Source organism: Podarcis liolepis, assembly GCF_965112155.1.
Source record: "Podarcis liolepis genome assembly, chromosome: 6".
NCBI classification, from domain to species: domain Eukaryota; kingdom Metazoa; phylum Chordata; class Lepidosauria; order Squamata; family Lacertidae; genus Podarcis; species Podarcis liolepis.
The window spans coordinates 91,955,148-91,982,095 of NC_139559.1; the positions used below are offsets into that span (position 1 = coordinate 91,955,148).

At 47.1% G+C, this 26,948-nt stretch overlaps 1 protein-coding gene across 1 annotated transcript in view; it reads right to left on the reverse strand.

The window, feature by feature from the left end:
* CACNA1E (calcium voltage-gated channel subunit alpha1 E) overlaps positions 1-26,948 on the reverse strand; it is a 479,552-nt gene that overhangs the window by 284,177 nt on the left and 168,427 nt on the right. Inside the window, exons 4-5 of the mRNA XM_083509855.1 lie at positions 11,753-11,858; positions 9,426-9,565 (exon numbers count right to left, since the gene is read on the reverse strand). Coding sequence (XP_083365981.1) covers positions 9,426-9,565; positions 11,753-11,858 — 246 coding nt within the window. The remainder of the gene's footprint in view (positions 1-9,425; positions 9,566-11,752; positions 11,859-26,948) is intronic.

A 26,948-nucleotide genomic window follows, 5' to 3' on the forward strand; every position in this document is an offset into this window, starting at 1 on the left:
TCGTCTCAGAGAGAACGGGAAAAGCAAAAGCTATACACAACGGAAGTTCCCAGCAAGCTGTGCTGGAACGTAAACAGACATGTGACATGCAACAGTTCCACATGTCTGCTCCTTAAGGTGGAATGAAAATCTCAACAGTCCCCACTGTGGAAGGGCATGTGGATCCAGAATTGGTCTCGACAGTCACTTACGGACTCACTGTTAAAACCGTGTTCATGGAAGATAATCTTAATCGGCTATGAGGAATCGAAGGAGGAGGAGGAAGTAGAAGAAGAGAAGGAGAAGGAGAAGGAGAAGGAGAAGGAGAAGGAGAAGGAGAAGGAGAAGGAGAAGAAGAAGAAGAAGAAGAAGAAGAAGAAGAAGAAGAAGTAGTTCCTGCCTTCATTTACATAGCCTTGGTTTTCAAAAGCATATGACCTCTGCTATTAGATTAAACACAAGTCTACTGTTACAGAAAGAAGGAGCACCAGGGTCCACCTGCAGCAGCACAACCAGACGTCTTCATCTGCCTTCAAATGCGATTTTATAAACATATAAAGTAGTGGGGAAATTCTCCACCAGCGAGCTCAGACATTCCTCAAAGTGAAGTGCCATTTTCAGTTCACTCATCTTCTTTCTTGGGTCCCTTTGCTCCTCTGTCCACCTGACCCATCATCTTGTGCCCCTTTTTGGTCAACTCAAAACTGCCCGTCCTCAAATGACCTTTCCGCACTGCCCCCTCCAAATTGCATTGCTCAAAGCATGACAGAGGCAGGGGACAGGAGCAAAACGAATGTCGAGAAGGCCCGTGGAGAACAACGGGACCTTATTTGAAGGTCTGTTGTTGGAGTAACAGTAGCTGTGAACATCAGAGAGATGAGTGGGCTCCGTGGAAATAAATGCAGGGATTGATTGCAGCAGAGAGGCAGCACTTACCTGACCTCTCACCACCTGCACTGCTGCAGAGGAGGAGGGATGAAATGGTGGCAAGGTACCACTCTTTCTCCTGGTACACTATAGAAGCACAGGTGGCAGGAGGTCAGGTGACCACAGCCACACGCCGCGACAACCATTGCTACTGGATGTGTTAATGAGATGAAAACCTGATGAGATATCGATTGCCCACTCGAATAGCTTTCTATCTTGGCACAGCAAATGGATGGAAGGCCGTCTGGAAATTTTCCTTACAGCTTATTGCACTGTTGCTGTTGGTAGAAAGAGGGTGGTGCTGGGGAGAATCTCACCCTGTCTTGTTAAATACTTAATAAATAAGAGATGACTTTGGACATCAAGGGGGAAATGAGAAAGTTGGCTTGCTTTCACTTGCTTTGGGGATTCTCATATGCTGCATGTATTTGATGAATCCTTTGAGAATTCCTCTTTCTTCTTAGTCTACAGTATATTATTATTATTATTATTATTATTATTATTATTATTATTATTATTATTTGAATTTAATTGAATTTATATACCACCCTATGCCTGGAGTTCTCAGGGCAGTTCACAGAACAAGATCAACATAAAAACCGCAATATATATAATCAAAATAAAAAGAACAACCCAATAGCACCCCTTCCCCCCACCAGAAAAGAGTGACATTTTAAAAGGGCTGTCAGGGGACTGCCATCGGAATGGGGGAGGGAGGCAGGAGGATAAAGAGAGCCTCCGGCACTTTTGAGAAGCATCTCTTCGTCCGGCGGAGGGAAGGCACAAATATGCTACGGAGAGCCTAAACGCCTCACCTAGCCCAGCCGGCCAGGAAGCACACACGCCGCTTCCGTCGCCTTGCTTGCGCAGAGGGGTGAAACGTAAGGAGGGGAGGTGGAGATTTGGGGTGTCTAAGTTCTTATGTTGGGAGGAAAGCAGGAAGGGGCCACTCCCGGAATCTGCAAGTGACTGAGACAGACATGAGCTTTGGGGTTATGCACTGTAAATAAGGGTAAAGGTAAAGGGACCCCTGACCATTAGGTCCAGTCGTGGCCGACTCTGGGGTTGCGGCGCTCATCTTGCTGTATTGGCCGAGGGAGCCGGTGTACAGCTTCCGGGTCATGTGGCCAGCATGACTAAGCCGCTTCTGGCGAACCAGAGCAGCGCACGGAAACGCCGTTTACCTTCCCGCCGGAGCGGTACCTATTTATCTACTTGCACTGGCGTGCTTTCAAACTGCTAGGTTGGCAGGAGTAGTTGGCACTGTAAATAGTTTGCACCAATAAAACCTATAAAAGACAGGTCAGAGTCCTGCCTGGTTACTCACGAGCAACCACCCCCAGCATCTGAGAAGGGCATAGGATGTCAATCAGATCAGCCAAAGGCCTGGTTAAAAAGGACTGTTTTTGCCTGGCACCTAAAGGTGCATAATGAAGTTGTCTCTATGGTGAGACAGGAAGGCACATGGTTTCAATCCAAGTTGTGAGATTAGGTCTGTACCCAAAGAGCTGAAGAGATTTGGTGTGAGGTGTATGTGTGTGATGCCAAAAGCTAAAAGAAATGCACAAAGGCAGCTTAAAGAAAGGTAATGCTGATTTCTCCCACCTACACACAGTGAGGCTTTTGCTGTCTAATAGCAACAAGGTGTAGGAGGTGAGGACAGGTGACCCCTCCTAGGCCCGAAGTCACCCCCCCCCTAAAGCAGGCTCAAAGCTTCTCAAAGCTTTTCAAAATCATTTTTTCTCAGCAGCTAAAAGGCATTAGCTAAGCATCAGAAACATTTCGCTCTGCTGTAACAAAGGTCGCTTCTCAGGCTATAGTTGACCTTGCCAAACAATACATTTGACTTGCAACTTTTCCTTCCAGGAACTGTGCCACTAGACCAGTGTTTCCCAACCTTTTTTGGGCAAAGGCACACTTGTTTCATGAAAAAAATCTCGAGGCACACCACCATGCCAGATGGGGAAAGGTCACTTTTTACTTATGTAAAAAAAAATAAAAAAATAGTAACAGCATAGAAGGTAATGATTAGGCTAGCATCCCTCTTCCAAATATGCTAGGTTTTTATTTGCAGGGACTGTTCTACATGGGAAAGCATTCAGCACTGTCATTCTCCCATCTGCCATCTGAATTGGTACTATTCTGGGTCAACTTACTCTGCTGCATGTGTAGATGAAAATGGCACCAAGTGTGGGGGAGGGGGCAGAACAGGTTTCAGATACAGGATATTAAGCATACACGTACTTCAGACTGAACTGGTTGCTTGCTTTGCAAGTTTTCATTTCCCAAATGACTGCCTTGGCAAGCGCAATACCTACCAGGCTCAACGCCGGTCTCGCGCTGCCGCTTCCCACGCTCTCAAGGACCCGGGAGGAGGAAGGCGTGAAGGGAATCCCGAAGGCGCGAAAACCTCGCGCATGCGCAGGCCTTCCGCCTGCGACAGCCCAGTAGGCCGGCCGAAGCGAGCGGCGATGGGATGTGGGAGGGAGCTCGCTCGCCGCCCCGCGTGTGCCTATGTGGGGCACGTTACAGCCCCGTGACGTCAGCGCCACGCAGGCCGCCAGGCAGGCAGACGGTGAGAGCCCCGCACTGGGCGGCCTCTCCTCGCCGCCGCCGCCCCGCCTCTCGCCGCCCGACTCGCCCGCCTCCCTCCCACGGCACACCAGGCAACGTCTCGCGGAACACTAGTGTGCCGCGGAACACCGGTTGGGAAACACTGCACTAAACCAAGAGAAAAGTAACACATCTTTGGACACGTTGAACGCAAGGCTCTCACCCCCCCCCCTTTCCTGGGAAGGGTGCCAAAAGTCCACAATAGTCCCAAGACAGCTTTCTGTTCATGCTCAGAGGAACTCATGGGCAGGACTCTGGAAATAGGAGGAGAAAGGGGAGGGAACTGGAAGGGGTATATATACTCTGTGCATATGACTGTGAACCCGTGCATGCTTTTTGTGACTTATCACACTTGCTCCTTCTACCAGTTCATGGATGGTAGAAATAAAGCTTTTTCTCTGAAACTATTCCTTGAGTGTCTGTTGACTCCCACTTCCCTTTCCCGGGCGCAATATTTTTCCCACCCGAGGGCAAAGCCTCATAAGGCTACAAAGGAACAACCCCTAATACCAAAAAGACAAAAAAGGGAAAAGTATACAAGGTGTCACACCACATTCAATCTCTTGCACACAAGCACACAATTGCCACATACAGACCACAGGCGTGCACACACAATTCACATTCTCTTTGCCCAAGTCTATCTTTCCCTCTCTCACAAACGGGAATCCACAGGAATTTTTTTGGGGGGGGAGTCCAAGGAGGAGGAGGGTAAAACACTGGAAGGTCAGAGCAAGTTGTTTTCTTGCATAAAAAGAGAGAAGAATGGTAGAGAAGTTTACTTGGGGGAAAAGGAAGGAAGCAAGCTGGGAATCTGGGGCTTGTGCTTCATCCCAGGGGCACTAAAGTACGTATCGCAGCCATCAACTGTCAACAGCAGGTCAGCCATTAAACACCCGGTGTCAGTTAAGTTAACGTCACTCAAAGAAACTAAAGCAGCTTGGGCAGAGTGATCACAGTGACTCTTCACAGAAGGTCTTGCCCAAATGTGGCAGTTTCCTGCCTTCCCCTGGTTCTCTAAGTCTCCTTCCTTCCCCAGGTCCGTCCCAAGCAAACTAAGACTTATTTGCCTTGCCTGCCTCTGCTTTTTGTGTTCTTGGAGACTGGGGAGGGGAGCTGGTCACAGCAGGAGGGGAAGACTCTCTGGTTTCTTCAGCAGCATGTCTGATCTCTGCAGCCTCTGCTTCTGCCTCTGATATTGTAGTGCTCTCTGACACAGGCTCTTCCTGCTCACTAACACTGATTACCTCTTCAGCTGCCGACACCTCCTCCTCCCTGGTTTCTCCCTCTGACCACTCATTGTCCCCACCACCACTCTCCTGGCTCTAAGCTATCTTCCCCTAGGGTGGTGCCTCCCAGCCAGTCCATGACACCAACCACGTCACCCATGGGTGCCAGGCTGGCAGCCAATGGAGTCAGTTATTATCAAGACATTTAACGATGGGATGCATTTATCCCCGTTTTGCTTTTACGATGCAATTTGTATTTTTATGTATGTTTAAAAGTGGCTGTTTCTCATAGTTAAAAGCGTCTTCCTGAGTTCATTTCCCACCAGTGAAAATTCCTTTGAAAAAGCACTGAGACTGAAACAGGCTGTGCAAAAACAGCAGAGGAACAAACAAGCAGGTCCAGATTAATTTGCATGCCAAAAATATTATAGATCAGGAAACAGTAGCAAAACAGGTATCACTAAGATATCTACATTGCAGCAGCAAATGGTACAGATTGCAATTGCTAGTACAACCTTAAGTAAGGTAAAGGTAAAGGTACCCCTGCCCGTACGGGCCAGTCGTGTCCGACTCTAGGGTTGTGCGCCCATCTCACTTAAGAGGCCGGGGGCCAGCGCTGTCCGGAGACACTTCCGGGTCACGTGGCCAGCGTGACGAAGCCGCTCTGGCGAACCAGCACCAGGGCAGCACACGCAAACGCCGTTTACCTTCCCGCTATAAAGTGGTACCTATTTATCTACTTGCACTTAGGGGTGCTTTCAAACTGCTAGGTGGGCAGGAGCTGGGACCGAAAGACGGGAGCTCACCCCGCCGCAGGGATTCGAACCGCCGACCATACGATCGGCAAGTCCTAGGCACTGAGGTTTTACCCACAGCGCCACCCGCGTCCCTTAAGTAACCTTAAGTAACCTTAAGTAAAGGTAAAGGCAAAGGGACCCCTGACCCCAGTCGTGACCGACTCTGGGGTTGTGGCGCTCATCTCGCTTTATTGGCCGAGGGAGCCGGCGTACAGCTTCTGGGTGATGTGGCCAGCATGACTAAGCCACTTTTGGCGAACCACAGCAGCACATGGAAACGCCGTTTACCTTCCCGCCGGAGCAGTACCTATTTATCTACTTGCACTTTGATGTGCTTTCAAACTGCTAGGTTGGCAGGAGCAGGGACCGAGCAACGGGAGCACACCCCATCACGGGGATTCGAACTGCCAACCTTCTGATCGGCAAGTCCTAGGTTCTGTGGTTTAACCACAGCGCCACCCACATCCCCGTACAACCTTAGGTTTGGCCCAAATGCTGCCACAATATCATACTCTTGGTGTCTTGAAGTCTTCCAGAGCGCAAGCAGTTGCCCAGACTGATCCAAGCACCTTGTCCACATCCTCAAACCTTACTAGCTGAAATCCATCCAACATAAAAGAACTAGACAGTGCTCTGGGTACCTTCTGAAATTCATCTGCTGGAACAATGCAGTCAAGGTCCCAGTGCATGCAAGAAATTGTATCCTCAAAATGCTTTGCAAACAAGTTGCAGTGAGCTACCATCAGTTCTACTGCCTATGTTGGGCCAGGTTGCATAGTGAAGATGCAAATGCAGGCAGCAAAGTATGCCTTCTTTGCTGCATTCACAGCCATGAAGTAGGCTTGACGATGAGCTCTCACCAGTGTTTGATGCATTTGACTGGTGTTTCCCCCCACCTGTGTTCAAGCTATCTTCTAGCTCAGTGATGGCCAAACTTGGCCCTCCAGCTGTTTTTCGACTACAACACCCATCACCCCTAGCTAACAAGACCAGTGATCTGGGATGATGGGAATTGTAGTCCCAAAACAGCTGGAGGGCCGAGTTTGGCCATCACTGTTCTAGCTTGTCTCATTGCCTTAACCTCTGGAGTACACCAAGGAGCCAAGCAGGCGCCACAAAGCAGCAGAGGGCACTCAGGAGTGATCATATCAATGGATCAGGCCATTCGGATGTTCCAGAGGTCAGCCAGGGCTTTAACAGGAGTGCCAGTCAGAGCAGCCAGAAAATACCCCAGAATTGTCTGGAAACTCATCAGCCTCCATGGGCAGAGCATCCTAATCGGTCCCATGTCTCTTCAGAGGGGAAAGCCTAGATCTCAACAGAAAGCGATCTGTTCATTACAAGGGACTGATGTCAACATCCCCAACTTTCAGATCACCTTCTCCCTGCCCAGTTGAGAAAACAAGGTTCAGAGTGTGACCTGCCACATGCGTTGGGCCAATGACCTGTTGAGACAGTCTCATGGTCATCATGGCAGCCATGAAGTCCAGATCCAGTCACCATGGTATGAATGTTGAGGTCCCCCAGAACCAACAATCTGAGTCTTCAACACCGCCCTGAGACCAGCTCTGCAGGCAGGAAGACTGTCAGCAACAAGGCAGGCGGTAAACCAGCCGAATCAACCGTCCCCATATCCCAGTGCTAGGAACACACATCTTTCATAATACAAGTGTTGGATTAGTGACCCAACCCACAGATGTGGATGTATACATCAGGGCACGGAGTGCCAGACATCTCAGAACAGGACCTCCAGCATACAGCATGTTGGCACCAACAACACAGTATAGCATCTCTGCAGAAGGAGTTGCTGAGAGCATCGTGCTGTGCAGAGGGAGCTCTGCAAGTCCCCCTCCTCAAGTGGCCAAGAAGCCAGTGCTGCTTCTTCTGACTTTTTTACAATTCCTGCCATTTGTTCTGAGCAACCAGCCTTCTAGGTTCCAACTCTTTCCAGTAGCCCTGGAATCAAGATTACTTGCTTGCCTATGGCTCATGTGTTCCTCCACAGCAGTAGCAGCTGCTTCAAGACTCTGACCTTTAGTCTCTGCTGTTTCCTTCTGGGCATCACCTGGCTGGTGACTGGTTGCATCTTGACCGTGAGACTCTGATTCTGTCACAGCTCAGGAAGGCAATTCTCAATAGATTCAGATGTCCTTGGCCGCAGGCATGCAACTGTATTAGAATTTTGTGTGCTGAAAAGACGGCCGTGGGTGGTTGGGTGCTGAGTTCGGAAAGTTTGACAGCAACTAATAAACAACACAGCACAGACTCTCTAATACAGAAAAGCTGCCATCTGGCCCTGAATGCATCCTCAATATTGAGCATTATTTCACCACAATCAAACTAGATAGGCACCTCTTAATGCAATTACATAAGCTTGGTAAAATTCAGCTTAGTTCCTTCCCTACCAAAGTGAAAGTTAAAACAAACAAAAGTATTGCATTGTAATATGAGTCATCCCTCTAAATTACAATTTCTTTGTTATTATATTCTTACATTTCTATTCCCCCTTTCTCGTACAATGGGACCCAAGATGGTGTTCATATGGTTCCTGGGCAGACGCCCATCCAGACCCTGATCACACTCAGACCTGCTTAGCTTCAGTAAAGTGGTGTCCTCATGTGCCTTCAGACCCATGCCCTGGAACTAAGACTGTCTATACTGGTGGTGGGATTCACCCACTCCCTTTCCCTTTCAACACAGTTAATTGCCTGCTGCTTCAGTCACTTTCCATAATTCGAAGTTAGGGGGCTGGAGGAGCACGGCTTGGTTACCTTGGCTGACCTATGATGGGCAATATCTCCATAGCAACATCCTGTTGTTTTCTGAAGGTACTGAAGCTAGAGGGACCAACAATACTCGCATACTGAAGCGAAGGACAAAGCATCTCCTCCTCCTCCTCCAGGCAGACAGGTGAGGAAAAGGGGAGCGGAGAGAACTGCCATCAGTAGTAGAAGAATATACACACACAAACATACTCATACGCACAATACAGTTAGAAGCCATCGATATATGATGAACATGTCAAAACATAAAGCAGCCGTACGATGAGTCACAACATTGGTCCTTCTACCCCAGTATTGTCTATTGTGACTAATAGCAGCTCTCAATTTCACAACCATGAGCTTTCGAACGAAGGCATGAGACTGCACAAACAGAACCCCTTTGCTTTTCTTGAAATGAAAACAGCTTGGGAAGGGGTCATTTTTGAAGCTGAGAAGCAGGGAAGGGAAGGGACCACATATGTTGGAACCCTGTGGTGGTTAGTTGGCATGAGGGTTGATTTATATATTATTATTATTTTACTTTATTTCATTTTGTATCCCACCTTTCCTTCTCACGTAGCTGAAATTGGTGTGCCTGGTTCTCCCACTCCTCACTTAGCCCCCACAACAACCCTGTGGGGTAGGTTAGGTTGAAAGGCAGTGACTGATCCGAGATCCCCCCGTGAGTTTCATAGCCAAGTGGGATTCGAACCCTGGCCTCTCAGGTCCTGGTTGGACCCTCTAGCCACTACAACACCCTGGCAAAGAAGAATGGTGAGCAGAGAAAAAGATGGAACACATCTCCTCCCTTCCCTATTCCAGATGTACGCCATCTGGATCTGCTTTTGCTTTAAGATGCCATTTTCACACACACCCTGACATGCTCCCAAGCAAAATCCATCAGATGAATTCAGATTGCCACCTTCAGAGCTGAGCAGCAGCAACAGCTTTCACTAAAGAATGAGAACTGCACCAGGTTGGTAGTAGAGGACATTTTCTTCCTGTTTCCAGGGGGAGGAAGCAGAAGAACTGCCCTCTACCCTGCAAGTTCAAAATATATGCCACAAGACTCTACTCCATCCACCATCACGCAGCCTCCAGGAATGTAGAGAAGAACTTACCCGCTCAGGACCACAATGAAATCCATGACATTCCATCCATTCCGTAAGTAGGAGCCCTTGTGGAAAACGAACCCCAAAGCGACTATTTTAATGCCAGCTTCAAAGCAAAAGATCCCAATGAAATAAGGTTCTGTCTTCTCCTACAGGAAGGGAACAAATTAGCAGGTCAGAGAAGGAAATCGACAAGTATTATACCCTGCCTACATGTTGGAAAATATCTGGTTGCTTCTTGATGCCAGACCCTCGGTAGGCTTACTCAGAAACAAGCCCCACTGAGCTTAGTACATCTTACTGCTCAATGCTTGCTTCACATCTCATGGACCTAATCCAGACAATGTTTGCTGTCCCCAAGTCCCGTTAAATCAAATTTAACTAGCCCCACTGATTTTGCAGGGCTTTCCTTGGAGCAGAGTCCACATTCCAAGTCCAGAGAATTACACACCAGTGCTAGGACCAAATGTTTCAAGCATTAAGCCTAACTCACTTTCCCCCAAAATGGAAGCTCTCTCAGTAGCCTGCCCTCTCTCCCCAAAGACAATAAGTTTGGAAAAGTGGGACTAGGCAATGGAGAGCAAGGTTCACCACACCTCTTTTTAACTAGGTCTAACTTCTGAGGGGGTCTGGGCCTGGTTCAAAAAGAGAGGGGGCTAGTGAACTGGAGGAGTTTGTTCCTTAGCAACCCCCCAATTCCAGCTGTCGCTGCTACTGACCCCTAAAGCTGCTTGAAAAGAACTCTTTTAAGTGGAAACTCTAAACAAGAGAGAAACCAGGCAAACAGTCAAACTCAAATATGGGAATAGTTCTTTCTAAGCCACCTACGGGTCAGTTCTCAGTGAACTGGTTATCTACGTACATGCAATATGTCCTTCCAGGAAGAGATGTTCAACCAACAGCTCAGGGTTCATGAGTCTTTCATTATAAAGGCATGAATATTGACATGTGAGAAGATCCCACTGACCTGTGGACTTATGTGCTTCATTGGGGCTATGTCGCAGAGTGCCTCCTCTGCATCCATCTGCATACAAGTTTCCCCTTAAACATGCAGTTGGTACTACCAGTCTGGCATCAGAGCCAACTCCTAGGGGCTGAGGTCCCTTCAGCCTCCTCAAAAACATATTAGAAGGGGTCAGGTGCCCCAAAGTTGATGGGCATTGCCATTCAAATGGTGGGTGGGTGCCACTTCTTGTGATTTATTATGTGGGGTGAGACTTACTTGCCCTCCCCCCCCCATATTTTATTCAGGTCGGTACCCCTGCAGCCTGGGAACTAGGAGTGAAACTTTATTTCACAAGCTCCTGTGCTACTCTGATGGCATTTCTGCATGTGTACTAATAGATTTTGAAGCATGGCATGCTTCAGCTGACCACCTGCAGTATTATTTTATACCCTGGAACCCAATCATATTATTATTATTTAGTTCTTTCTATGCTTCTAGGAATATATAGAACTCCCTTCCCTGTCTTCTCATTCTGACAACAATTTTTTCTAATTTATTGTTAGATTCACTCTAAATACTTTACCTGAGTAGAAACCTTCAAACTCACCTCAAATTTCAAATTTCTTTGAAAGTTGAGGTGTAATTCAAAAGCATGCTACTCACCTCCACATTCTTCAACTCCTCACACCCTCAAAGCTCCCAGGGTATTTAAATAAATGAAACACTGTTCTAGTGACCCAGAAGTTTTGCACATGTGCTACCATTTTCTGGTGCCTCATAGCCAACAATGTGGCAAGTTAGCCCTGGACTAAATCACAGCCGGGATAACAACTGTCTATCAAGTTTGCATGTCACCCAGAGAATGGCATTTACTGGGTATCTGCTAAATTAAGTGAATAAATAAATATAATAGGAGTGCCTTTTGTTGATTAGGTGCCCTGGGCTAATGTTCTGTCCATTCAATGGAGAGACTAGACCTGGAAACAACAAATGTCCTTGATCTATAGAAACACCAGTCCCAGCCCTTGTCGAAAGACCGAGGAGCTATTTCTGAACCATTATAACACTGAAGCCCTGAGGTACATCCTATTAGGTTTTCCTGCTGGGTATCAGAGGTTCCTTTGGCACTCAAGATACCCGTCACCCTTGAGACTGAAGGTTTACAATGGTAAAACTGACTTGAATCTACATCCTAGAGCAGTGTTCCCCAACCTTGGGCCTCCAGCTGTTTTTGGACTACAATTCCCATCATCCTTGACCACTGGTCTTGCTAGCGAGGGATGATGGGAGTTGTAGTCCAAAAACAGCTGGAGGCCCAAGGTTGGGGAACACTGTCCTAGAGAATCCATAAGAACCAACCCCCACTCCCCCCCCCCCAAAGTCAACTTACTAATCTCCGAGACATAGGTGTCTTGTCGTCTTCAGGAAGGTGCTGTTCCAGGGCCAGAACGATGCAGTTTGCGATGATGGTTGCCAGAATCATGTATTCAAAAGGAGTGCATGAAAGGGTTAAGGAATACACAGAGAAAAAACAGAAGCATGACAAGATTCTAGTTTCGCTGCCTTCCTTTCTCAATCACCCGGCCAACCCTTTTGTCACTACATCCATGGCTGTTCAATGAACCTTCACAAATCTCACATACAATAGGAAGTTAAGCCTTCAATTTTTCTGGGCAGTACCATGAAGCATCCTGATAAGGCTATTTGGAAGCGACAGGAGTGAAGGAGGAAAGAGCCAAGTATATTGACAGTTGTCTCTCGCTCTACTGATACGAGTTCCTTGTTATTAACAAGCAACCTCAGCAGTTTCAAGTTCTGCTGGAAAGCCAGCGTCGTCCAGCAGGAAAAAGTGGAATCACCCGGGTTCAAATCCTTAAAGGTAAAGGTAAAGGGACCCCTGACCATTAGGTCCAGTCGTGACCGACTCTGGGGTTGCGATGCTCATCTCGCTTTATTGGCCGAGGGAGCCAGCATACAGCTTCCAGGTCATGGGGCCAGCATGACTAAGCCGCTTCTGGCGAACCAAAGCAGCGCACGGAAATGCTGTTTACCTTCCCACCAGAGTGGTACCTATTTATCTACTTGCATTTTGAAGCGCTTTCGAACTGCTAGGTGGGCAGGAGCAGGGACCGAGCAATGGGAGCTCACCCCATCGCGGGGATTCGAACCGCTGACCTTCTGATCGGCAAGTCCTAGGCTCCGTGGTTTAACCCCCAGCGCCACCCGTGTCCTGTGTTCAAATCCTTACTCAGCCCCAAAGTTCACAGAATTGTTGTGAGGATAAAATAGGGTAATTCCAAGCATTCAGCCTGGAAATCCTAGGAGATAGGGTGGAATAAAACATCAGGGAATGAGTTTTAGCAAAGATCTAGACTGCATTTTTAAAAGATTTTTCTACAGAAAAGGTGTATAATAATCTCCTTTTGTGGTGGCCCCAGGGCAACTGCATCAATCTCTCTAAGCCATTCTGTGACATAAAAAGCAGCGAGTCAGACCTGGCTCATTGCCATCTGAAGAACAGCACCAGTCTGCAGTCACATTCATCCCATGCTGATGCCATGCAATGGGTTTTTGGGGGTTTTTTTTGCATTAAACTAAGTGCTCCAACATGGGCAACTGAAAAGACTAATCTGTCACCTTCTGCTCTTGGCAGTTCAATTGTTGCTTGGGGGTGGGCAGGAAGGGAAGTTGTCTCTGTGAAAAGTGCTTTAGAAAGCTGCAAAATATGATTATTATTGTTGCTGTTATTAATATTACCTGCTGCAGAGTTCCACTCCTGACTGGCTGCGTAGGAGGAGATTGACTTTAAAGTGGCTTTAAAGAGTTGTCAAGGTCATTAATGCAAGGATAAACCAATTTCACAAACAATGAATGCTTCAAGTCCAAAGGGGCAGCTTCCGACCTCCTCCAACTCTTCCGCTCTTTCCGTAAGTCTGCATTAGGGCTCATTCCCCGTCCACCCCAAGTCCAATCTTTCACATATTTTGATTTCCACCCCTCCTCTTGTTACACGGTCAACACAGCACTTTAACAATCTTCAAGACTATGCCAGTTCAGATTTGTTTCTTGTACTGGGCATTCCCTGTTGGCACTCATTCAGTACAATGGCAGACATGTACAGGAGACATGGCATGTTCATGGCAGTACAAGTGTCTGGATACACACCAGCAAAACATTAGGAGAGAGAGAGAGAGAGAGAGAGAGAAGGCCCACTCAGCACCAAGGGGACCATGTGTGAGGTGCTCAGCACCATGGCCATCTCTAAGGACCACACTGGAGCCCTCAGCAGCCATACTCACATCTCAAGCCAGGGAGTGTGTTCTCCTCCAGCCTAGGGTCACCAAGAATAGAATAGAATTTATTATTTATACCCCACCCATCTGGCTGGGTTTCCCCAGCCACTCAGGCCGCTTCCAACAAAGTATTAAAATACAGTGGTCTGTTAAACATTAAAAGCTTCCCTAAAGAGGGCTGACTTCAGATGTCTAATAAAAATCTGGTAGTTGTTCTTCTCTTTGAAATCTGGTGGGATGGCGTTCAACAGGGCGGGTGCCACTACCGAGAAGGCCCTCTGCCTGGTTCCCTGTAACTTGGCTTCTTGCAGTGAGGGAAGGCCCTTGGCGCTGGACCTCAGTGTCCGGGCAGAACGATAGGGGTGGAGACGCTCCTTCAGGTATACTGGACCGAGGCTATTTAGGGCTTTGAAGGTCAGCACCAACACTTTGAATTGTGCTCGGAAACGTACTGGGGACCAATGTAGGTATTTCAAGACCGGTGTTATGTGGTCTCGGCGGCCGCCCCCAGTCACCAGTCTAGCTGCTGCATTCTGGATTAGTTGTAGTTTCCGGGTCACCTTCAAAGGTAGCCCCACATAGAGCGCATTGCACCAAGGCAATTTGCAAGAGGTGGAGAGGTTGAGGGCATTGGGAACTGAAGTGTAGCAGGCAGAAAGTACTGCTTTATCGACCAGGCAGCCAAAAACAGAAGGCAAAGCCACTGCTATTCATACAAGTTCTGGTCAATCCAGAGGTCTCATGTGGCCATGGACTTGTTGGACACAGAGGAATCGTGGAAGGAAGAGCTGGGGAAGCACCAAGGGAAGAAAGCACAGAGCCTGGGGTGGTGATGGCACTGTGAGAATTCCTGATCTATGATTGCAGTCATGGGATTTTTGTCTTTCACATGACGGTGTATGTTTTGACTCCACAGAGTGGGAAGTGATGGAGACAGGATGTTTGTGTTACTGTGTTCCGTGAAGTGGGACTATTGTCCGTTGTTCTTTTTCTCTTTACTGTCGGATGCTAGAGAGAGAGGGAGCCATGTTGCAGTGCTCCGTGTGTGTTTATATGTAAATAAAGTAGATTAGCCAAAATGCTGAGTTGCTGAGGTCTGTCATGCAAGGTGCGGAAACTCTGTGGATCTCTAAGTGTGCTGGTGTCGGTTGGCATCAGTCACTGTGATGTTCAGGCAGAAGAAAGCTTATGAAGCTCCCAAAAGATCGACCAGGAGGGAGGGAATATGCCAGATGGGCATGTGTCTCTGCCAGGGTCCTACTCGAGTGTAGGCTGAACTCCTGACAGGCACAACAATGGGTAGTCAGATGGAGAAGAGGGAGAAGACTGAGAAGAGAAGGTGCTGCAAGCTGAAGTGGTAGCAGCGCTTAGTGAGTTGGGAGAGACTGTGGCAGAGAGAAGTCAAGAAGTAGAAGCAGGAGAATGGGATGAGGGAGGTTGAGAGCCAGAGAAGGAGGGCAAGGTTGCAATCTACACCTCTCAGCCATATGGAAGAGCACTGAGCCAAAAAATCAAGCATTTAAAAAATTTGTGACTCCCAGATTGATAATTGCCAGAAGTCCTGCCTCAACATTAATTGAGGCTTACCGAAAAAGGTCCACCCCAATTACTGCTTTTAAAATCCTACCTTCCAAAACTGCTTTATAAAAAGGTTGTTGAGGCTTCTGGTTACACCCCCACCTCCCTGCTACTACAGGTGCAAATCACAGAAGGTAGATGGATTTGACGGTCAGTCTACTACAACCTTCTGATTTCGGACCGCGTAAAAATCAACATATAATTACTATTCTTTCACTAAAATTTTGGGAAGGAGAAATGTTGACTTCCTAATTATTAAAAGCAGATAGAAGCACAGGGCCCAGATCCCTTGAATCCTAGCACCAGCATTTAACAAGTCCAACATATGAAGGAATAATTCTCACTGGCTATCTCTGGCTGATTGCCCAGCAGAATGAATACAGCAAGCCTGTAACTTACGTGCATTTAACTTGTGTGCATTCAATTTGAATAAAAAATAAAAAGGGAGCATAAACAGGGGGTGGGGGTGGGGGTGGCATTCCAGGAAAAATGGCTTTGGCAATCCCACCTACCATTGAACCCAGTGTCCTTTGACTATAAACGATTTTTGCTTCAGGCGTGATGCCTGGAACGTAATCCCCACGTAAATTGAGAGCGTACTGTACTGCACACCCATAAATCAATCAAACCAGAAAAATCCCCCTAATCCTCCATTACCTTCAAAAACTCTTGGCAATCAAAACACTATTGTCATGAATTTATAAGTAACAATCGGACACAGCTAGATTAGGATTGCTTCCTCCTGCGAAACAACCCCCCCCCAAAAAAAAACCACACACCTGGTGATGGGTAGCAGAAGAATAGAATCTTAGTCACAATATAATTTGGGGGCAGAGAATCATGAGGCTTCAGAAACAATGGGAAACCAAGAAAGCTAAATCCCCTCTTCTTGCTAGAGAGGCGCGTCCTCAGTGCCTCTGTGCACCAGAAGCAAAATAAGTCTGTGACTCAATTGCTGAAGAGACAGGACTTATGAACCCTGCCAACAACCTCCAGCTGGTGACAAATAGGACCTGTTGCACTCGCTTGTTCCAATTGCATATTTTTTGTGGCTTTCAAAACTATTGACTGTGAAGTGCTGGTGACACAAGGGGAAATTTGACAGGCTTTCGTGGGACCACATCAAATCGCCTATTTGATGGCAGATGTTTGCCACCATCCTAAGCTGCATGGAACCCTGGATGTAAAAACCAAAGTAATGTTTTATTTGAATGCCCTCCCCAAACTACCATCTAAGGCAGGCATAGGCAAACTCGGCCCTCCAGATGTTTTGGGACTACAACTCCCATCATCCCTAGCTAGCAAGACCAGTGGTCAGGGATGATGGGGATTGTAGTCTCAAAACATCTGGAGGGCTGAGTTTGCCTATGCCTGATCTAAGGCAGCTACCGCACACTCACACACAGTATATTTGTTCTTTTGCAAGATAGATGGATAAATAGATTATGGATAGACAGATGATAGATTAGATATAGATAGATTATAGATTACTGCTGCTCTGGTGAGTGCTAATGGGGCCTCCTGCTGCTGCCGCACCGCCACCGCGTGATTTCTGTTCTCACTCTGAAGCAAAGTTCTTAACCTGAAGCATTATTTCTGGGTTAGCGGAATCTGTAACCTGAAGCGTATGTAACCTGAAGCATATGTAACCCAAGGTACCACTGTATATGTTTGTGCAGAAGGTATACCCGGAAGCAAAGCTGGAGGATTTGTTTAATTTAGTGATCAAAATCAAGAGGTCGTTGAAGGAGGCTAGGAAAAGCCACTCGAGAGCAGAGAAGGAATACATCATACCAATACAACATGTAAAGGTAAATGGACCCCTGACCATTAGGTCCAGTCGTTGAGGACTCTGGGGTTGCAGCGCTCATCTCGCTTTATTGGCCGAGGGAGCCGGCGTACAGCTTCCGGGTCATGTGGGCAGCATGACTAAGCAGCTTCTGGAAAACCAGAGCAGCGCATGGAAACGCCGTTTACCTTCCTGCCAAAGCGGTACCTATTTATCTACTTGCCCTTTGACGTGCTTTTGAACTGCTAGTTTGGCAGGAGCAGGGACCAAGCAACAGGAACTCACCCCGTCACGGGGATTCGAACCGCCGACCTTCGGATCGGCAAGTCCTAGGCTCTGTGGTTTAACCCACAGCGCCACCCGCATCCCTCAATACAACATGTAGTCGGTTCATGATATTAACTGGGGGGAAAGGCCATCACTCAAGCAGCCTGCTTTGCCTGCGCAAACCCGCATTTTTGCTTGTCATAATACAGGCTTGAAACAAAGATCAAGCCGATTTCCGGCATCAGAGAAGATGACGGTCATTATGGGTGATTCAAGGCTGAACATTTTCTCGCTGCCATGCATTACTTGCTAAGTAGCAGTGGCTGCAAGTCCACCGTGTGCTGTTTCCCCTGTCCCTCCCGCCCTCAATGAAAGCAATATGAACGTTGGCACATCACTTATCAGGGAGCCAGCGCTGACTGTTTATATTCCCATTGCGCAGCAGACGCATCTGTAATGACAGGGTCAAAACTGCCCTGAGCCTTGCCATCCTGTTAATAGTGCATTGTCAAAGGTGTCTATGTGTCACAGAATTATTGAGTTGGAAGGGACCCCAGCGGTCATCTAGTCCAACCCCCTACAAAGCAGGAATCTCAACTAGATCACACAAGACGGATGGCCATCCAGGCGTGTTACTCTGTTACCTATTATGTGGACAACCTGCATGAACCAGCTATTTGCAGGATTGAGCCTGCTGTAGTTATAGGGGCACCCCAAGGTCTGCCCTGACTCAACTTTACACTAAAGATAGTGCATTAGTTAAAGTTGGCCAGTTATCCAAGTATTTTTCCCAGAAGACTTCTCTATCCCATGCAAGATGATCTAAACTAACTGCTGGTATTCACAGTATATGTATTTCTTCTTCTTTCTTTGGTGATCACTCGTAGCCGAGTAATAATAATAATAATAAATTTTATTTATACCCCGCCCTCCCCAGCCAAGACCAGGCTCAGGGCGGCTAACACCAGATATAAAACAATTGCTTGAAATACAACTTAAAAAACAAGATTAAAATGCAACATTAAAATGCAGCCTCATTTCAGCAAAAACTCAAAAACATTTTTGGGGATGAAAACGTCAAGTCTTCACCAAGGCTAACTATCCAGACTGGTCCTACGTGGGCCAGAAAAAAGCCAGAGAAGTCCCCAAGTAGAAGTTCCATCACAGAAGGAAAAAGGAAAAAAGAAAGAGGGGGAGGGGATCAAGTTAATTCCAAGCCAAAAGCCAGGTGGAACAACTCTGTCTTACAGGCCCTGCAGAGTAAGATTGTCTTCCATAAACACGGTTTTAACAATGAGTCCATAAGTGACTGTGGAGGCCAATTCTGGATCCACACGTCCTTCCACAGTGGGGACATTGGTGGGAGTTGATCACGGTGAGGGTTTGCCAAGCATGCCTTCCTCTTCCCAAGCATGTTTCATCCTGAGTTTGAGCGTCTTCAAAATCCATGACACCTTTATTAAAGGCCGTTCTCCAACTGGAGCCCTCGCAGGCCAGTGTTTCCCAGTTGTCGGTGTTTATACTACATTTTTAAAAATTTGCCTTGAGACAGTATTTAAACCTCTTTTGTTGACCACCAGCATTACACTTTCCATTTTAAAGTATTTAACCTGGTAAACATAATCAGCAAAAATTTCAACTTCCCCAAAAGACATGGAAAACAAAAGCATTTTAACTAGAGCCACTGGCCTATTTATATTTTTGTTTCATTTTCCTCTTCTCCATTTCCCAAAGAACCTGTAAGCAACTAACACAGGCTTAAAAGGAGAGAAACAAGGACTTCACTAGCGTTGCTGCTGTCAGATGAGCCCTCCGGGTAAGAGATGCACTTGCCTAACTTAGAAGTGAAGGCAGGGCAGGCAAAGAGGCACTCAACGTTAATGTTTCTTCCTTGAAATTCAATTTTATCAATGTCCTTTATTTCCCCGCTTTTAACACAACATATAGCACCATCCATGTAGAAGAGGCAGGTGGGGAAGAATAGGAAACCTTCCGACTAAAGGAGAAGGAACCCGAAAATAGTTCAATAAGGACTGAGCATGCTCACTGATCACAGAATTCTACTGTCTGTTGCAGGAAAGAAGGAATATTGCGCATAACTGAGGCTGGGGGAATAAACCCTGAGCAGAAGCACTTCACACTGTGGCAATTTGTTGCCGTTCCTACTTGTACCTATTTTTGGAACTGTGCTCTGTTCTGCTTTCGGTTTTTCTTATTTTTTTAAATTTTGTTCTAATACTTACTTGCTGGTTTCAAATTGCATTTATATTTTATTTTATTTATTAGATCTGAGAATTAATTATATTCTCACTTTTGCACACTGCCTGGAATCTTTTAATGAAATGGTGGTGAATAAATATTCCAAACATTTTCTTTAACTCATTATATACCATAGTGAGTTAAAGAAAATGTTTTTAAAATACTTTTGTTGAAAAACCGGAAGCCTTTTTATTGGGCATAGTGGGTGAAGAGGTACCAAGGGAAGATGAAAGACTGTTTATGTATGCAATGATTGTGGCAAGAATTTTTTTAGCCCCAAAATGGAAACAACAAGAAGTACCAACGAAAGAAGAGAGCAAGTGAAGATGATGGACTTTGTGGAATTGGCAAAGCTGACCGGAAAAATCAGAAACCAACGTGATCAAGCTTTCCAAAAAGACTGGAGTAAATTTATGATATCTGAAAGATTATTGTAAGCAATTAACATCACTAGCAGGGTTGTCTGAAGACTTGTAATGAGAAATTTTCTACCTTTCTATATTTATTGAAATCTTGAGTTATTTTGTAATGAGTGTAATTAGAATTGGAAAACGTACCAAATGCAATGATACAAAGGTTAATTTTGAAAGCCATGAGGCAGGAAGGAAGGAAGTTGATTGGCTCTAAAGAGCCAGGGATGTAAAGTGGATAATAATGATGTGAATATATATTATTAAATGGAATACACACACACACACACACACACACACACACACACACTGTGGTACCTTGGGTTACAAACACTTCAGGCTACAGACGCTTCAGGTTACAGACTCCGCTAACCCAGAAATAGTACCTCGGGTTAAGAACTTTGCTTCAGGATGAGAACAGAAATCGTGTGGCAGCAGCAGAAGGCCCCATTAGTTAAATGGTACCTCAGGTTAAGAACAGTTTCAGGTTAGGAACGGATCTCTGGAATGAATTAAGTTCTTAGCCCGAGGTACCACTGTATATATGCCTGTTCATGGCCACTGGTCCCATCACCTCCTGGCAAATAGAAGGGGAAGAAATGGAGGCAGTGAGAGATACTACTTTCTTGGGCTCCATGATCACTGCGGATGGTGACAGCAGCCACAAAATTAAAAGACTCCTGCCTCTTGGGAGAAAAGCAATGACAAACCTAGACAGCATCTTAAAAAGCAGAGACATCACCTTGCCGACAAAGGTCCACATAGTTAAAGCTATGGTTTTCCCAGTAGTGATGTATGGAAGTGAGAGCTGGACCATCAAGAAGGCTGATCGCCGAAGAATTGATGCTTTTGAATTACGGTGCTGGAGGAGACTCTTGAGAGTCCCATGGACTGCAAGAAGATCAAACCTCTCCATTCTGAAGGAAATCAGCCCTGAGTGCTCACTGGAAGGACAGATTGTGAAGCTGAGGCTCCAATACTCTGGCCACCTCATGAGAAGAGAAGACTCCCTGGAAAAGACCCTGATGTTGGGAAAGATGGAGGGCACAAGGAGAAGGGGATGACAGAGGACGAGATGGTTGGACAGTGTTCTCAAAGGTACCAACATGAGTTTGACCAAACTACAGGAGGCAGTGGAAGACAGGAGTGCCTGGTGTGCTCTGGTCCATGGGGTCACGAAGAGTCGGACATGACTAAACAACAACAACACCACTATACAGTGGTACCTCGGGTTAAGAACTTAATTCGTTCCAGAGGTCCATTCTTAACTTGAAACTGTTCTTAACCTGAAGCACCACTTTAGCTAATGGGGATTCCTGCTACTGCCGCGCCGCCGGATCACAATTTCTGTTCTCATCCTGAAGCAAGGTTCTTAACCCGAGGTACTATTTCTGGGTTAGCGGAGTCTGTAACCTGAAGCGTCTGTAACCTGAAGCGTATGTAACCTGAGGTACCACTGTGTGTGTGTGTGTATTCTAAACAAACAAACAAACAAACGATGTACACCTCTAATTTACACAAGTTTCCTAAACAATAATAAATTAGCTTGCCAGGTCTCTTGAGTTTAATCTTCAAGGTTTTAGCCATCTTCTCAGGGTCTCCGATGAAGGTCTGAATTGTTAGGACAATGGGTCAGGCTATTTTCCTGCTTGGCTTGAGAGCTTCTGTCATCTTTTTCCTCCTTCCCCCAAGTCAATCCAGTGCCATCCTTTAGAACCTCGCAGAAGCAGGTTCTCCCCACCCAAGGTGCCACACTCTCTCCCCTCCCTCTCCAGACACCATCATGCCCCAACCCTGCCACCAAGCTGCCAGTCACTCTTCCTTGCATACCTACTAGGCACCACTCCCTGAGCCTTAGAAAACCTGGCAATTTCTGGGTAAAATAGATTGCAATCAGGGCTGTCAACCAATTATAGTTTCAAGTTCATAAGTGTATTGCTCTAGCCAAAGGCAATTACAAACTTGTATTAGGCAGTCGTATTAATAAACTAATACAGAACATACATCCATAAAATAAAAATCCATAATATAAAAAAAAGACTTTGCCAAGTTCCTGAGCATTAAAACACATTTTCCCTTGTGCATCACAGCTCCAATTCTAATATTATTTTGCCTTTTAAAAAATCCAATTTGCCAACATCCATGTCAACCAATTATGGACATTTTAGCTGATTCACTGCCTGCCTTTTTTAAACCAAATACTCATTTGATGGCCACTTTCCCACAACCCAGTAAGCCATAAACCACAGTTGGTGCACACTGCCAGATCACTCCTGTTGCACTTTCCCCTGAAGTCCAAGCAGAAGCAACAAACCACAAACCTTGCTGAAATTCTCTCTTTAACACAACTGTTAAATGAACAGTACAGTAGCTCGGTCCTCTTTTTTTCCATCTGGCCAACCAAAGGATCAACAGGGTTGTCATCTCACAACCCCAGAGCCAGGCATGTGCCACAGAATTTCCTAGCAGAGTAGGAGAAAAGGCAGCGGTGACTCCTGTCCCCTTCCTTCCCCTGCCTCCATCTCCCCTATTGTCTGTCCGTCACAGGGGTGAAACTGGGCTTTATTTCACCTGGTTCAAAGACCTAGTTTGGCACACACACACCCCACGTGCATTTGCGTACACACACACTCAGGCTGGGAGTCTCAAAGGGCCCCTCTGGAGGCAACCCCCCCCCCCAAAAAAAAACTGGCAAATGTTTGTTTTTCTTGCACCCCTCACCTCAAAAAAACATTTTCAGTACATTTCCGAGCACAATTCAAAGTGTTGGTGCTGACCTTTAAAGCCCTAAATGCCCTCGGTCCTGTATACCTGAAGGAGCGTCTCCATCCCCATCGTTCAGCCCAGACACTGAGGTCCAGCGCCAAGGGCCTTCTGGCGGTTCCTTCATTTCGAGAGGCAAAGCTACAGGGAACCAGGCAGAGGGCCTTCTCGGTAGTGGCGCCTGCCCTTTGGCACGCCCTCCCATCAGATGTCAAAGAGATAAACAACTACCTGACATTCAGAAGACATCTGAAGGCAGCCCTGTTCAAGGAAGTTTTTAATGTGTGACATTTTAGTGTATTTTTTGTCTTTGTGGAAGTCGCCCAGAGTGGCTGGGGAAACCCAGCCAGATGGGTGGGGTACAAACAATAAATTATTATTATTATTATTATTATTATTATTATTATTATTATTATTATTAGTTTGCCAAGTATTATCCACCATTTTTTTTCCAGATGGTTGCCATCTACCCACCCCAACTGACCCTGGGAAGACACTAGGCCTGGGCCACAATGGAGGATTCAAAATGGTGGCCAGTCTGCCAACACAACTGCCACTGCTGACAATTGCAGCAGTAGCAAAAAAAATAAAAATAAAAACGGCCCGTTTCATGAAGAGAATATACATGAGTAAAAGAGCTGACTGAAGGAAAGCAGATCGTAAGAGCTGGGCCAGAGCCTGTTGCTAATACAATAAGATTGCTCAGAAGGATTTATGGTTCTGAGAGCACCCATTTGCAATATGCCCAAGTGGCTGGAAGGAAGCTCTGGAGAAGGGGCTGCTGTGGGCCCTGCCTGATTCAATTCGATCATTTCAACATCTGCGTCTATATACTTCAGTGATGTATAAGCAGCGAGATGCTGCGAGCTCCCTTCAGAACGGAGAGGTCCTGATAAAAATATGTAATTGATTAGATTAAATCAGAACTGGAATCTAGCCAGATAATAATAATGAGTGGGATCAGGAACAAAATGTTGCAGTACTCAGTGCTACTGTTCACCCAGCCAGGCACACCTTCTTTTAGTGTACTCCACTCCTCCTCCACCCCCCGCCTCCCCACAGACATCCAGCATGCTCAGTCCTCTATGTGCTGTGGGGGGGGAGGGGGGAGCATCTTAGTTTCTCTCCCCACCCCCAGCCACTGCTTTTCTTCTAGGAAAAAAAGGTGCTGGTATTGCACACTGTCAGGGAACTGCCATCAGTGCCGGAGGGAGAGAGCAAAATCCAGAGGGATTCCAGAGAGCGTCCCGGGAGTGGGAGAGTCAGCCCACCTTCTGGGGAAGAGAATCAGCGTAGCACCAGAGGAGAAAGGGGGCAGATGGGGGAAGCGGCGAGGCGGTCCCATGACTCCTTGCCGGGGACCAGCGGGGAGAGTAGAGGTCCTCCGCTGCCTAGGCCCTCCTTGCGCAGAAGGCTTTCGCGCAGAGAGAGTAGGAGGAGACTGGGCATCAAAGAGCTTCTTTGCTGGAAGAAGTTTAAGAAACGCCCACTGACGGATTCTGCCAGCGATTGAGACAGCCACGGGTGAGTGGCTGTCCGGACAGCAAAGGTTCACTCAGGCAACCCAGCCAGGTGTTTGCACCGGCTTACGCACGAGCAATCCCTAGATACAGTGGTACCTCGGGTTACATACGCTTCAGGTTACAGATGCTTCAGGTTACAGACTCCACTAACCCAGAAATATTGCTTCAGGATAAGAACAGAAATTGTGCTCTGGCAGCGCGGCAGCAGCAGGAGGCCCCATTAGCTAAACTGGTGCTTCAGGTTAAATACGGACCTCCGGAACGAATTAAGTACTTAACCCGAGGAACCATTGTACTCCCATTTTGGCGACACGGGTGGCACTGTGGGTTAAACCACAGAGCCTAGGACTTGCCGATCAGAAGGTTGGCGGTTCAAATCCCCGTGAGGGGGTGAGCTTCCGTTGCTCGGTCCCAGCTCCTGTCAACCTAGCATTTCGAAAGCACGTCAAAGTGCAAGTAGATAAATAGGTACCGCTGTGGCGGGAAGGTAAACGCCGTTTCCATGCGCTGCTCTGGTTCGCCAGAAGCAGCTTAGTCATGCTGGCCACATGACCCGGAAGCTGCATGCCGGCTCCCTCGGCCAATAAAGCGAGATGAGCGCCGCAACCCCAGAGTCGGCCACGACTGGACCTAATGGTCAGGGGTCCCTTTACCTTTACCTTACCCCCATTTTGAGTTCATGGGCTTTAAAACTCGGCACCAGAGCCGCCTATTGAAATAGCAGGATTGCCAACTTTCCAACTGCCCCAGATGCTATTGCTGTAACAGCGACTGGATCTGCAGTAATGAGCAGGCGGCGCATTTCATGGCACCAAGATGAATTGTTTTCATTGCCTCTCGGCTGCAGTTGGCCAAGTGAGTGCAACGAGGAGAGAGCTTGGCCACTCTTCGCCAAACTCCCAAGTCTGAGGATCTGCCGAGATAAGCCACGATAATGGCTCCAATGTACTGTTGCTCCCAGGATACTGTGGGAAATTAAAATGGTTTCCACTAAAGTGGAAGGATGTGGGTAATTAAATGATGGGCAGCTCATAGACCCAGCCTCTTTGCACAGAACGGATAAGGCCATTATCAGTGTTGGTTCTGGCGGTTTCCCAGAGAGGCTGGGGGAAAGGGCCATTTGCATTTAGCATTGCAGCCTTCACTCTAATACAGTGGTACCTCGGGTTAAGTACTTAATTTGTTCCGGAGGTCCGTTCTTAACCTGAAACTGTTCTTAACCTGAAGCACCACTTTAGCTAATGGGGCCTCCTGCTGCTGCCGGAGCATGATTTCTGTTCTCATCCTGAAGCAAAGTTCTTAACCCGAGGTACTATTTCTGGGTTAGTGGAGTCTGTAACCTGAAGCGTATGTAACCTGAAGCGTATGTAACCTGAGGTACCACTGTACAAGGCAGCAGAAGAACCAAAGCAAATATGTTCTGCTCTGGTTTATAGACCTCACCCCAATAGCCTTAAATTACCTTAGCTACGTGTTGACTCACCAGCCAGGAGAAGTACTTTAAAGATACTAATTTCAGTCACACCTTTGTTTTCTCAAAATCTATTTTTTCTTTGCTTGCTGCTAGCAGTTACCCAGCAGTGATCCAGATTAGTGAATTAAGTGCATTTTGAGCCCACCTCTTGCCTCGTGTTCAGGGTCAGATCAGGAAACAGGACACTTAAGAAAATAAAAGCAGTTATTGGCATCCGTCTGTCCCAAGATACAATGGAGTGTGCCTCTGGAGGGTGAAGTCAAATTGCTGGAGAATCACAGCGCCTGCTGTGACTGCAGAGACTGGTAGCTCTGAACTGCTGCCTCCCACTTTGTTTTTGATGCTTTAGCCACACCAAAATGACCTCTCCTGGGCAGTGTGTATGGAGGTCCTCCTGGGATGGCCAGGTGTCAAGACCCCACTCTCAGCCCCACTGATGTGGTCCAAAAGAAAGCAGATAAATACGTTTGACACCAGCTTGGCTGCAGGAGTTGCTGGAAGGAGTCATACAAGACGCCAAGAGCGCTTATTAGGCAAGAACGCCAACCAGGTTAAAGCCAAGCTTTCCATATCAGCTATGGGTTAGACCAGTGTTCCCCAACCTTGGGCCTCCAGCTGTTTTTGGACTACAACTCCCATCATCCCTCGCTAGCAAGACCAGTGGTCAAGGATGATGGGAATTGTAGTCCAAAAACAGCTGGAGGCCCAAGGTTGGGGAACACTGGGTTAGACCATGCCTGGGATCCTCTCCTCCACAGCTGGCAGAGAAGGGCAGGTGAAAAGACAACAGGCTGGAAGACTCTGTCTCTCTTTTCAGCTGCGCATGTAAAAGCCATGGAACAATTTCTGGATTGTGTAGCTTGGCAGCTCTTTATAACCTTCCTTTTGACTACCCAAAGCTAGTCCGACAAGGTCTCACAACCCTACTGAAAAGCGCTCTGGATTCTTGTGGGAGGAGAAGATTTTCTACCTGCAGAGCAGCCATCAAAAACACCTCCCTCGTGTGAAATTAGCACTTTGAAGTGGTATGGACCGGGAGGCGCTGTTTTGTAAATGGCAGTGTGTGGCAAGGAACAGAGGGACGCAGGCTCAAGCCCAGAACAGCTTTTAGGAAGCAGAGCAGCAGTGGCGCTGCATGCGCAGGGCTAGGGCAGCCTAGGGGGTGGGGTGGCCAGGATGCTTTCCCAATCTCACCCCATTCCTGCTGTGATTAGCGCCATGCTGCAGCCT